The sequence below is a fragment of the Genypterus blacodes genome, unplaced genomic scaffold, assembly GCF_046128005.1.
Source record: "Genypterus blacodes isolate CSIRO-AG114 ecotype Tasmania unplaced genomic scaffold, CSIRO-AGI_Gbla_v1 ptg000022l_1, whole genome shotgun sequence".
NCBI lineage: Eukaryota > Metazoa > Chordata > Actinopteri > Ophidiiformes > Ophidiidae > Genypterus > Genypterus blacodes.
The window spans coordinates 6622026-6635924 of NW_027466835.1; the positions used below are offsets into that span (position 1 = coordinate 6622026).

The window sequence follows — 13899 nt, forward strand, 5'->3', positions numbered from 1 at the left end:
TACAGGGGGAACGATATTAAACCCGGAACCTTTTTGCGCGCGCGGGCGCCAGGAACGGCACTGACAACATGTCTTTGCTTTTAGGTTATGTCCGGCCACCGGGACCACTGGGACCAAAAACTTATGATCTATAAAAGGGGGGCGCGAAAGAAAAACTTTGAGAACCACTGATGTAGACCAACATTACTTCTTTGTCTTGCACGCAGAAAGACGAAATAGCCACATTTCCAACAGTACATGAAAGCGTCTCCGTTGCTCCGCCCCGATAATGATACTGTGCGCGCTCCAGCTCCGAAACATCGACCGAGTAACAGCGCGCTCCCGACGCTGCACGGCTCTAATTTGTGTAGTTAGTGAGCAGAAAAACTAAATCCACGTTCTAATTTACGTGTGGACGACGGACAATCACGGAATCCAGCAACGTGACCCTGATGATGGAGTGTATTTGTCGCCGTTTGTTGGACGTATAAGAGCGGGTTCCGGTAGCGATAGTTTTCTGTCAGGAAGTTTGACGTATTAGGATTAAACATTTTTACTTCTTGGACTGTACACATCGTTGGAAAACTTTGCGAACACGAAGAATGCAAACCGTTTTCACTTTTTTGTCACTTGGTCTGCTGCGTGAATGCAACAGGGACCGTCGGATCCAAACACTGTCCGATTCTGTGCGAAGTTGAGCCTCGATGTACTTGACCCGTCTTAGTTTGTTTTGTCATAACAGTTCGTGTTAATGTGCATAATAGAGCGTTCACAGTCATTGATTCGTGTCGCTATCGATCTTTCGTTCGATTTTTGTTTGAAAACTCGAACATAGTCGTCTCCTTAGTGTCGCGCTTTGATTCAAACCCCCTGTAGATTAGTAATAGGCCAGAGAAAGGCCTATATGTATTTTTATATGGATGCGTTTAAGTGCAAATTCTGCTTACTTCACGCTGCGTTTAGTTGTTCAGGTAAATATAGTCTCAGCATATAACATCTGGCAACGCATAGAGGGGAAACCTGCTAAATTAGCAGGAAGAGGGTCCATTAAAATCACGGAAATCGTACGAGCTTTTCCTCTGTTGTGCTAAATGGATTTCATCCAGGCCATACGGTTATTGTTGCACCTTTTATGATTGTTCAGAAGTTTCCACTCAGCTATACGCTGCGGCTCCGTGTCTAAATGCGTTGACACACAGCGGGACTGCTGCTGAAAATGTTTTGGAAATTTGCTTTCCAAGAGCTCCGAGACTGCCGCGGTGGAGCAGAAGCTTGTGTTTGGGTAACATCTGTATCAGTCTGATGTAGGCTCTACCCGCTGGAACATTTCTCCCTAACGCTCACAGCTGGTTGATGTGACGGTGTGATTTACGAACTGTCCTGGAACGTATCATAGTGTTTTATTAGTCTGCCATTGGAGACCAGCCCCCGTACCTGTGCGGGGGGCCTAACCCGCCATGGTGCCCGCACACGCACGGACTGTCCCCGGTGACTGTCCCCGGTCCTGCTGCGTCACCGCCGCCAGGAGGCTCCGCTAGCGGGGACCAAGCAGCGGCTGTCAGCGAGGCCGACACACAGGTGAGGCTGAGCACGTGACCTATGTCATAGGTGTTGCAGCGTGATTGATGCTGCGTTCAGGAGGTGTGGGACATGACATCGTAAACACCGTGTCACCGTGTAAAAGATACAATGTGTAAAGATGCAGTCTTCACACTTAGCCACTGAGTATAAATCGTCTTTTAAAAAAGCAAACAAAACATGGCCAGCTCATGTCAATTGGTCATAAAGTTAACACCATTCCAAATAGTATCAACTTCACTGGTGACACTTTTCTTTCTAGCAATCTACCTGAGAATATTATTATTATATGAAATTATATGTGAGATTCATTTTTCTGGATTATGTTTTATTAATTCCTGCACCAGACCGTCAACTAAAAAAACACTGTGAAGAAGTTGCATAACACTCAGCATCATTATACCTGGATGTTCGAGCACAATGACCAAATGGCTCCAAAAACACTATTACAGCACAGCTATTACTATTACATTAAACATATTCATATTGGCATGAATATGAAACTTTCACAACTTCTCTCTGCACAAATCTCTTGTCTGTTATCAATGTGTCACTTCTGTGTCTTAGTTGCTGTTTGTGAAATGATTGCTTCATCATGAGGGACTTCACGAGAATTTTCTGTCATCTTAATATCAAAGATCAGCTGCATTCAGATTGTAAACATATGTTGTGTACGGAGGATACTGATATTGGGCACAATTTCCTTTGGAATGAGCGTAATGTAACACACATGACTTAACAAAGTGCATATTGTCTCCATTCCTTTGCTGTTTACCCTGACTGGAACACTGATATGTGTGTTTTGCACCTGAGCACCTGAAACAAGAGAGATGTCAGGCCAGCTGTGAAGCACCGAGTCCAGATGCATCCCTGGCCCGGCACAGAGCGAGAACTGTAGCTGGGAAAAACAGCCTCAGACTAAACACCTCTCCAAGCAGACAGAGAGGAGAGGGGGGGGAGGAAAATCCATGTAAATCCCGCTAGTCCTAGAAATGTGATACAAAGAAAATAAAGCGGGCACAGCTGACTGGAGTGGTAGAGCACAGCCTGTCTCCACGGAATTCTCCACATTCCGCTTGGTAGGTAATTAAAATCAGGAGAAAAGCGTGGGGAGAACAGACTATTCTGGCAAAGGATATAAAGGGTTATTTGTTGTGTTGTTGACCGCAAAAGGTACACAACTGGTGGAGTTCCCCTCCGCAGATCCCTCACTGTTTCCGTTTAGGTGGAGGGATGAAGTTGGAAGGTGCACACATGCAAACCGCCAAACCTTGCACACCTCATAAACTCAGCGATATTTAGCGAAGGGGGTTCATAGGATTGCAGTACCGGAGTGTTTTGGAATCTCATCCATTGGCAGTGGAACATGAGAGCGGCGAGGAAGCTTGAAAGCAACGTGGCAACGCTCTGGCGACCACAGGCGGACGTGCCCGACATTCCTGTGGTTGATTATTACCCAGAGATCCAGAGGGTCAGTGAGCTGCTGCCTCAGGTGATGATGCTGTCCGCTTCGTTCCCGTGCTTTCTCCTCAGACAAAAGGTCTCTTCCTCTTTTCCAGGGCCTCCTCTCCTCATCCTCAGACGAGCTTCATCCCTCTGCCAAATTAGTCCCCGACGCTCTCATTTGTCACCATTGTGTCCATAATTAGTTGACGGGGCTAAGCAGCCACTTAATCACGCCACTAATATGGGCAGCTTGATTTGCTGCAGTGTTTCCATGTTGGGGTCAAGCTCAGGTCAGCGTGTGTTTACAGCACTGACTCTCCTTTATGTCTCTCTGCAGGTCAGTGTGTGTGCGGAGCGGTCAGGAAGTTATCGATCGGAGATGTTATGGAGAGAAAGAGAGAGAGAGAGAGAGAGAGAGAGAGACAAACAAATCATGTCGCCAGCTCAGATAAACCAGAACACGACACGACCTCATGAAAGCTATTATGTAGAGTTTTTCTGTTTATTATGATAAAGTCAGAGACAAAATCACAACAATGCCTTTTGCAATCCGCGTTGAATTAAGGCCTTTTCAGATGGGATTCAGTGTGAGGACGTGTCGTTTGTCCGTCCAGTTATTGTTATTGTTATCACGCAACTACATTTGCATGTCCTCACATCACCGCCACACGTAAAAACCCATCCTGTCCGAAAAGGCCTTTACTTAGCCTCAGCTACAGTGTTTATTGGTACGAATCTGGCTCCACCGTTCTGTTGAAGGAAATGCCTGAGTTTATGACGCTAACGCCGCCTCGGATATCCACAGTAATGCACTTTACATAGATATATTGCAGCTTGTTAAGGAAAAGTTCCAATCAGCGGTCATCATCAATATTGAATACCGAGATAAAGGTTTGCAGCTTGTGCAACACGAGACGTTCAAGGCTGTTTGGTGTTTAAAATGGCACAATGCTCTCCATAAAAATCAGTGTGAACCAGCCAGAGTGCTCAGTGTCAGCAGGTTTGGGTTTCAGCTCTTTTTCATGGGTAAAACACACACACACACGCACATTCTCCCATGCAGTGCACACTTAACCATTTAGACAGGCCTGCAATCTAAAATCCTTTAGTCTGTGTGCTGTAGGAATCAAGCATGAGAGGACAATTAGGTTTTCTCTTGAGGGTCACATGAAATAATCCCTCATAGAAATTAATGACCTAATAAGGTTGCAGTGCAGCGTTTTGTTTCTTCATCGCTCTTGCTTTATCCAAAAGGGATTAACAAGTGGATATTTGTGTGCAGGCTGCCGGTGTGTTGACCCTGCAGGGACGTGTGTTTACTGAAGATTGTTCTGTGGACCACGTATGCAGACATCACCACAATGAGTAAGTCCCCTGACACTTTGATGTTAGACAGACGTCTGGTTTCGCACGGCGATGAGATCAAAACAGACGCAGCACTTACACCAACAACACTGAATCAGCCTCATCCCTGAGGTTAGAGAGGCTGTGCGAGGCCGGTCCAGACGCCGGCGGGTGAAGGATTAGTTTTCAGTTTTGTTGAGACGGGGGTCTGGTTCTCTCCTCTGCCCTGGGGCTGTATGATGTCTGTCCAAGCTACACAGGGAGAATATTTTCTCTCGGTGAGCAAATCCAGCCAAGGCAGAATGTGTCCTGAGATCAAACGTGGGAATGGGCAAATCACAAACACTGCACGGCGTTCCCTGCCTCCGATACCCTGGGATCATCTCAGTATGGCTGCAGTTAAAGATGACTGACTAATTGTCTACACACACCTCTCAGGGCAGAGCTAAGTGCCTAGGTGCTCTAGTCTCTCTCTCTCTCTCTCTGTCACACACACACACAGACAGGCCATCCATTTTTCCCATCCTCTCCCTAAACCCATTATCTCCTCCAGATGAGAGGCAGGCTCTGCACTCTATAATGAAGGACCTGGTTGCCCTCCAGATGACGCGGCGCCAGCCCGTGCCGTCCTACGACAGCGGCAAAACCAAGACGCCGGCGCAGGTCAACAGACAGGTGAGCTGCTGCTTAGGTCCGACGGGCGAGAAGCTGAGGCGTGGATAAATCAACACGCCCGCTCACATTTATGTTCCGTCCACTCTGTATAAATCCTTAACGTATGGCCTCTGTCTCAGCGGGGAAGCAGATATACTGTGCGGTTCTTGTTGCTTATAGTATTTCCCCCTGGCCAAAACAGTTAGATAATTAAGCGTAATGACAGGTCAGTTCCCAAGGCAACCGGCCGCAGCTATGCTTTTCCTGTATTGCGTTCAGCTATTTTAAAATATTTGTAAAATTAGCTCCGGATAAAAATACACTCTTGTTTGCGGAGAGCGGCCCAGTTTGCGCAGACATCATGGCGGCCAGCGTGCAGACAGACCCGGTGCAGGTAGAGAGACGGGGAACTAGAGACGCTTCACCTGCTCCACGGCGATTTTCCAAGTGCAACAACTTCTGATTCCTTCTTATCAGTGGACTTGAGCTTTCATAAACGATGACTGGAAATGGTACACTGTGTTTTTTCAGCAAATAGTGTGTGTGTGTGTGAGACCTGCAGATGTTGACGCATGTGCACACCAGACGTCCAAATGCTTGGGGGGGGGGGGAATCTCTCTTCTCTGGTAGTCGCCGTGTTCATTTGACTTTGTTTGCGGCGGCAACGTCGTTCCATAATCAAAACATGTTACGCTCTGATGACCTCTGTGACGCCTCGCTTCACCGCTGTTTGCTCCCTGTTCCCCCCTCAGGACGACGTCAGGATGAAGTTTGAGTTCTCTGGAGAGAGGAGGTGAGTGTGTGTGTGTGTGTTTACCAGTCTGTAGGCATCATAGTTTATGTGTAAGTAAGATAGTGCTGTAAGTATAAACACAAGGACATAAACTCACTCTCTCACTTTCAGCTCATGAGAAAGAAAGAGCACATCCAAAAGTCAGCACACACACACACACACACACACACACACACACACACACACACACACACACACACACACCGGCACTTATTTCAGACTGGTATGTGAGCTGGAGTGTGGAAGTGGAAAGGACTGTGGTCAGGCTGTGCTGCCAGCACAAACCACAGCTATGTAAGGTGTAGTTAGAGGAATCTACATACACAGAAAAGGGCAGTGTGTGTGTGTTTGTGTGTGTGTGTGTGTGTGCTGAACTTAAAAGCTGTGTTAATGTCTTTTCACGTGTAGGATCCTGATGTTTGGGCGGCCGGTGCTCTTTGAGGAAATCCAACAGAAGGTCAAGACGGTCTTTGGCCAGCTGCTGGACTTACATTATATGAACAATGAGGTAAAGAGAGTCTCACAGTCAGGACACACTCAGAGTAGAAGTGTTGCTGCGTGTGCTACAGCGTGTGCCTTTGTATCAACAAATGTGTGTGTGTGTGTTTATTATCATATGCGTGAGTGTTTATGTATCTTTGTGTGTGTTTCCTTGTCTGTTATTGTATTTATGTGAAAGTAGTTCCTCATGTTTGTGTTTCTGCGTGTGATTATGTGTATCTGTCCATTTGTGTTTTGTATTGTAATGTGTGTGTGTGTGTGTGTGCGTGCGTGTGCGTGTATGCGTGCGCGTGCGTGCGTGCATGTGTCCTGGCAGTTGTCCATTCCTCTGGGAGGTCAGGAAGACCTGGACAAAGCCATCGACCTGCTGGACCGAAGCTCCAACATGAAGAGCATCAGAATCCTGCTGCTCACACAGGAGCACAGCAATGTGAGACACACACACACACACCCTGACAGTGAACCATTACACCACTGCGATTTCTTCACCACAGAGTCACAAAAAAACAGTTCCTCATTTATTTCTGATTGAGTTGAGTTGTTTGACGGTTTGTGCTCTGGCTCCTCTTCAGGCTTCTCCTCCGTCGCTCCACACGGGGGCCAAACAGGTGAGGATCAAGGCCTCGCAGTCCACAGGGGACGTGAGCACGGCGTACCAGGCCTCTGAGCCCAGGGGGCGCCATCTGTCAACCGGTACGCAGAAGTGCCCTATATGTGTTTCTAAGAATTGAAAGAAGGTTGTTTCTCACACACGCACGCAAAAGTGGAAATGTCATTGTGGCTTCTTCTTTTTTGATTTCCTCTCTCTCTCTCTCTCTCTCTCTCTCTCTCTCTCTCTCTCTCTCTCTCTCTCTCTCTCTCTCTCTCTCTCTCTCTCTCTCTCTCTCTCTCTCTGGCTTCCCGTTGTAGCACTCGGTCCTCTTCCTTTTCCTGTTCACCAGTTGCCGCTCTACAATGCTCGCTGGCCAACAGCCAATCAGATTATGAGATGCTATTAGTGTGATCAGGGGGGGCTTGTGTGGGGCTTGTGCGGGGGGCTACAAGTGGGCTTGAGATCTGGCCCTGCAGGACAACAGCAGACTGTAAAAACAGAAACACTCCGTTCATCTACGTTCTATACGTTCAAGTATCACATCAGTCACGATTGTATGAGCGCCGTCTCAACGTCTGCATGATCGGCCCCACAGTGAAACAACACAATCAGCGTAACGGAAAAGAGACGCTCCTATAATTATTTCAGAGCGCATGTGGTCAAAGCTGCGGTCCTCGGCCCTGTGAAACGCGCACATCCCAGCATCCTCCTGTACAACGGTATTTCACCTATCAAATGTTCTCCCCCCCTCGTCTAATCCCAGGTTCTCAGAACACAGGGCGGAGCTCCCCGCCGCCTGGCTATGTGCCTGAGCGCCAGCAGAGGATCGCCCGCCAAGGCTCTTACACCAGCATCAACAGCGAGGGCGAGTTCATCCCCGAGACCAGCGATCAGTGTGTGAGTCACAATTAGAGAGGAAATCCACCTAGACTAGAAATCATTGTGTGTTTGATTACCTTAGACTATTAAAGTTTAAACTCTGTGTGTGTGTGTGTGTGTGTGTGTGTGTGTGTGTGTGTGTGTGTGTGTGTGTGTGTGTGTCCTGTACAGGTGCTGGATCCCTGGAGCAGTGCAGAGAACTCCGTCTCTGGAAGCTGTCAGTCTCTGGACAGCAACTCAGACAAGTGAGAACCAAACACCTGCATAGTTCACTTCAGTTTTTCCATCTGTGTTTGCGTTTCTCTCACTCTTTTTTCTCTCTCTCTCTCTCTCTCTCTCTCTCTCTCTCTTCACCTCTCAGCCCCTCGCTGAGGAAGTCTCGAATGCACAGAGCCAAGTGTTACCCCGATAATCGTCAGGAGGGCTCAGGTGAGTGTTGCCATGTTGAGCCACTGCGGTTGGATGGCTGCCTAATCTGTCTGACCTTTGAACTTGTGTGTTTGCTTGCTTTCAGACAGGGAGAATCATGTGTATGACAGGGTGGTGGGGAAAGGAGGCACGTACCCCCGCAGGTACCACGTCTCCCTGCACCATAAAGACCACAGCGAAGGTAAAGCAAACGGCGTCTCCCGTGGTGGTCGTGTCGTGGCCGCGGTCTGTCTCAGTGTCACGTTAACCTCAGCCTGTCTGCCTGTCCTTCAGGTCGCCGCACGTTTCCACGGATACGCCGCCCTCAGGGGAACCTGTTCACTCTGGTGCCGTCGCGGCGGTCGCTTAACGGCAGCGAGGAGAGTCTAGGCAGCTGGCAGCTGGTCGATGCCCAGGGCAGGCTCCGCCCCCAGGAGCGATCCGTCGCACATAAGTGTAAGTACAAGGGAACTGATCAGTGTCGTACTGATCAATTAAACTCAATCAAGTCACAAACTCCATTTCCAGATCAAAGGGAAGTAATATGGGTTGTTAAATGTCTATGTACAGTTAGCCGCAATTGACAGTGTGTGTGTGTGTGTGTGTCTTCCAGCGCCCAGTGCTCCGGTGACTTGGCGGCGGGGGAAGCTGCTGGGCCAGGGAGCGTTCGGGCGAGTGTATCTGTGTTATGACGTGGATACGGGGAGAGAGCTGGCAGCCAAACAGGTCCAGTTTGACCCCGACAGCCCTGAGACCAGCAAGGTGAGATGCTGAACATGAGAGCGGAGCGGAGCAGAGCCGGAGCGTTGTTATAGATTAATTTCAAGGTTCTCTGCCGCCTCTGTTACACATTAAATATTCAAAACACTCGACACACTTCAGAACACTTGAAAGCTTCAAGCATGAGATCATTTGTTGTGTGTGTTAAATGGGTTTGCATGGCTTGGATGAATGAAAAGTCCTGCTTACACTCAACTCAGTTCAGAGTTTTGAGGTCAAGGTTTAATATTAACTCCTGACAAATTAAGAAATTAATCTCCAGGAAAGGACTTAAGGAATGTGAGGAAGGGGTTTGCTTTCCTCTCCCCTTTTCCTGTCGGCCGCAGAGAAAGCGTGCAATGTCACTTCCTGTGTCTGAGAGAAGTGCGGTCTTGTTTTTGGGGGGGGGGGGGGGGGTAGGTTGTTGGAATTGTCTCGGCCTCCCATCACCCCTGCGTGCCCTGCATCGGCCTTTGCTACGTCTCTATTCACATCTCTCTCCCCCTTCATCTCTTCTTCCTCCCTCTTCTCTCTGATATGCCGGCGATGGCCTCATTCCACAAAGTAAACACACAAACCTCTTCTGAGGAACTGAGCCTTTTGGCAGAATCTACCTGCTGTCATTAATCATGCCCTGTGTTTACGGTAACATTTGTTTGCAGTCAGTGACGACATGACGTCATTTTCAGTCAGCGGTCAAAGGTTTGTTGTTCCCGAAAGGACAAATGTGAATCCGCTCCTCTCTGTGATTGCTTACAGGAGGTGAGCGCATTAGAGTGTGAAATCCAGCTCCTGAAGAATCTGCATCACGAGCGCATCGTCCAGTACTATGGCTGTCTGAGGGACCACAATGAGAAGACCCTCACCATTTTTATGGAGTACATGCCAGGGGTGAGTCCCAGCCGCCTTTAGTGTTTATGAAATGAAACACGGATGCCCCTCCCCCCCCCCCCCCCCCCCCCCCCCAGCCTCTGAATGCATCACAGCCATGTTTCTGAGTAAGGTGCCAGGTTTTGGCTTTGCCTCCTTAACTCATTTCCCTTCACTCCATGTCACTGGCTCAGAGGTTTGGCAGCGATGGGGTAGATCAGTGATCCTTAGGAAGGAAAATAAAGCGTGTGTTTCTGTGCTTCCTGTCAGGGGTCAGTCAAGGACCAGCTGAAGGCCTACGGGGCCCTGACAGAGAACGTGACCCGGAAGTATACGCGACAGATCCTGGAGGGCATGTCCTACCTGCACAGCAACATGATTGTTCACAGGGACATCAAAGGTGCTCCAGTCTTTACAACAGTATAGATTTACAACATGTGAAATAGTCTGCAGTCTGGAAAAAACGTTTGCTTTGGTTCACACAAACATATTTACACATTCTCTGTCCTCAGGTGCCAACATCCTACGGGATTCAGCGGGCAACGTGAAGCTGGGAGACTTCGGTGCCAGCAAGAGGCTGCAGACCATCTGCATGTCTGGCACCGGCATCCGCTCTGTGACCGGAACCCCCTACTGGATGAGCCCGGAAGTGATCAGCGGAGAGGGCTACGGCAGGAAGGCAGACGTCTGGTAAGGCCGCGATTTAGACGGGCTTTAATCTAGGGTTGCGTCTTATGAAACAGATTTTCTTGTCTATGGTAACATTAGTATTAGTTACTTAGTCCCTGGATGTTACAAGTTTCTTGACTGTTAATAGGATGATATAACGTGGATGATATAACTGTTCTAAGAAGCACCATCACACTCCCACACAGGGCAACGATAAAACACACCTGCTGTCTGAGAGTTGCGATAGTGACATAATTGGCTGAGGGCCAGAGGTTGGTACGTTCCTGCCCGATTAAAGCTCCGAAGAGGCCAACTTGCACCTCCAAAGCCAGGCCTTGTTGTAACTAGTTCTGCATACTTCTACCAACAGACATCATTCAAAGATCAAACTGAGGCCTTTCAGACTTCAGAAATGTGTTCTACTCTTAATAACTTCCTTGACACTTCACAAACAATACAAACAGAATATATGATTTGTTAAACTTGTGTAAAAGGTGTTGTTTTTGCTCTTTCTGCGTTTAAGCCACAACTGGTCCTCATCGAGCCCAATATTAACTTTTCAGCTGAGAAGAGTCTTTTATATCTTTTTCAACTCAGCGCTTCTTCTTTATTTTCTGGCATTTTTGGACCATAATGCATCCCTACGTTCTTGAAGTTCTCCTCCTTCTCAGTGTCCAACCCGTTTTCTGATAGTAGTTACAGTATTTGTGTGAGAGCCGGTTGTTGGACATGTGGTTTTCAGGCACCTTCTGCCTTCAGAACTGACTCAGCTTGTTATCTATGCTTAATTGGCTGCACCTGGTTTGCAGCTTCAAAGGATTTGAGCTTTAGTTGTCACTTAAACTGCAGGTATGTTCTTCATTCCCTTTTCAGGCCTTCAAGCTTCAACCATTCAGGCACTTGTTTAAAATGTATAACGGTTATTCAGATAGCCAGACTTTAAAACACTTCACATTTTTGTTGTTGATTCAAAACAATCACACTTGTGTTTTCCAGGAGTCTTGGCTGTACGGTGGTAGAGATGCTGACAGAGAAGCCTCCTTGGGCCGAATATGAGGCTATGGCAGCCATATTTAAGATAGCCACCCAGCCCACCAACCCACTGCTGCCCTCGCACACCTCGGATCAGTCCCGGGACTTCATCCACTGCATATTTGTGGAGGCAAAACACAGGCCCAGTGCCGAGGAGCTGCTCAGACATCCCTTCTCCCAGATCCTGTGCTGAAACACGCCTGCTATCTTTGAACTTCAACCAATGTAGCACAGTAGTCTGGGTCCTTTGCAGCTTTCAGGAGTCCACAGTCAGGCTCTCTGGGACACAGAACCCAGTCCAATGTCAGTGTTAAACCATTCAACTCAACAAATTCCAAAGAACAGCCAGATGTTGTTTGACGGTCTTACGAGAGTCTCCACCAGGAGGAGACAAAATACAGATTAAGCACCTGTCTGGCTCGCACACACTGTCGTCTGTTTGAATTCACTCATCGGGCAGTTTTGAGGAAAACCAGAAGATCAAACATTAAGCAGTACAAGTATTCAAAGCCAAACTTTGCCCAGTGAATATTGAACGCCGCTGGGACTTCCTCGGTGTTAACAAGAAAGATTTAGCTCTTTTTTAGCTCCCTTCATCTCCGTCCCTGCATTTTTTTTTGTCAGATCCAGATTTAAGACACGTCCACTCTTAATGGCGAAACACTCTTCAAACAGTGCAGACATGCTGTTGTCTCGCTGTATAAAGGGCCAGACACTGGAGTTTAACAAACAACAACAGTAAACACAGCTTCACATTTACCACAGGGAAATGTAGACAGACCGCAATAGATGTGTCGAGTGGAGAGAGAAGTTTGAAGCAATCGCAACGCAATCACAATCCCTTGAAATACGTCAACATCGCAGATCCTTCGTGCCTTATTCTTGTTTCCTTATTCTTCATCATCATGTGTTCGCCACCCGCTGTGTGCCAAAGACAGACATACACAGGATGATTAGGGTTCTGAATATGTGACAGTGAGATGACTTGTTTTTTACGGGAAAATACAACATCAAGGCCTTAATTTAAAAGAGCAAACGGTTTGTGTGTGTGTGTCTGGCCCAAACACCCCCTGACTGAGAAGCCTTAGATTAAGGATCCATTAAAGATCAGATTGCACTTTTATGTAAAATGAATGTTGTAAGATTTTTGTTCTCTTTACCAAATTGGAGGGGTTTTGTTTTTGTTTTGTTTTTTTTACTTCGAATGTGAAAATCTTTGGCTTTTATTTATACCCCGATGTCCGCTGAATTTGATTTTATAAACATAATATGTATAAATATATTTTTTATATGCAGACTGTGTCAAAGCTAAAGATACTTTCAGGACATGGTGTCATTAATGGAAAACATTGAAAGCAGCTGGTTTTGCAGACGTTACAGAATTGGGGTTTATAAATGAAATACGGGCGGAACGCAAACTCTGGCTGCAGCGTAAAACATTTTCCCTACATCCTCAGCTTATACGTTTAAACCATAATATTACCTGACAGGTCGTTTATTCTTTGGAAACTTTGCCGGAGCTCTCATGAATGAGGCTGTTGTAGATGTTGAATGCCGAAAGAATAAATTACAGGGAATTATTTTGTTTAACCGTTAGATCTCAGTGTTATTAAAACACAATTAGATGCTTGTGTGTGTGTGAGCCAAAGATGAGCAGGATCGGAGCCAACGCTGGGTGCCAGAGTCTGTTGTTCTGCCCGGTGAGACGATTTTGTTTATTCCAGGGTTCAGACAACCAGTATTGAATGATTTTTTTCTGGGCAAAATGCTCGTTACTGCCGGAACGCTGATGAATGAATTCTGCTGCTAGAGGCTAAAGGCAGCTAAACAAAATCAGCTCAGTGTTGATGTGAGCGACGTGAGCAAACCCTGGGCTAAGCAAAGGAAAACAAACTAGTTGGTTAGAAGTTAAATATGTATGTTTGTATGTAAATGTATGATTATGTATCAGGACAGGACTTGCGGTGCAACGTCTGATGTATCAAATTTATTTTACAGTAAGAAAAGAAAAGTATGTTTAATGACAGTGTTTATATATATTATATACATCAAAACAAATACATTGTTTTTTTTAAAAGTTGATCCCGTGTATTTGGTTTTGTTAAGACGCAGCAGACTGAGTTCATTGTTGGCAGTCAGAGGCTGTTTGACTGATGGGCTTCTCGCTCTCTTTCCTTCCTCTCCTCTTTTTTCCGCTCTCACTCTCTCTTTCTCTCCTCTCATGGGGAAAAACAGGAGGCAGACACAGGAAGAAGAGATATTTACTGCCACGTCTGCCCGTGAGATGAGAGCACGGATTGTGTCCCAACAAAGGGCCCCTTCTCTCGCCTGGCTGTGACACAGAGATGTATTGATTATGACGTTTACGGATGAGGGAACATGATTGTGTATCACC

General features: G+C 47.0%; 1 protein-coding gene across 1 annotated transcript; it reads left to right on the forward strand.

The window, feature by feature from the left end:
* Window positions 1-279: 279 nt before the first annotated feature.
* map3k3 (mitogen-activated protein kinase kinase kinase 3) lies at window positions 280-13586 on the forward strand. Its single transcript, XM_076142868.1, has 17 exons — window positions 280-1557; window positions 4286-4368; window positions 4901-5022; window positions 5754-5794; window positions 6203-6302; window positions 6612-6725; window positions 6868-6988; window positions 7651-7784; window positions 7938-8011; window positions 8128-8195; window positions 8281-8376; window positions 8469-8630; window positions 8788-8936; window positions 9693-9824; window positions 10074-10203; window positions 10316-10493; window positions 11469-13586. The coding sequence occupies exons 2-17, from the start codon at window positions 4365-4367 to the stop codon at window positions 11695-11697; spliced, it is 1854 nt and encodes a 617-aa protein (XP_075998983.1). The 5' UTR covers window positions 280-1557; window positions 4286-4364; the 3' UTR covers window positions 11698-13586.
* The last annotated feature ends 313 nt before the right edge of the window (window positions 13587-13899 follow it).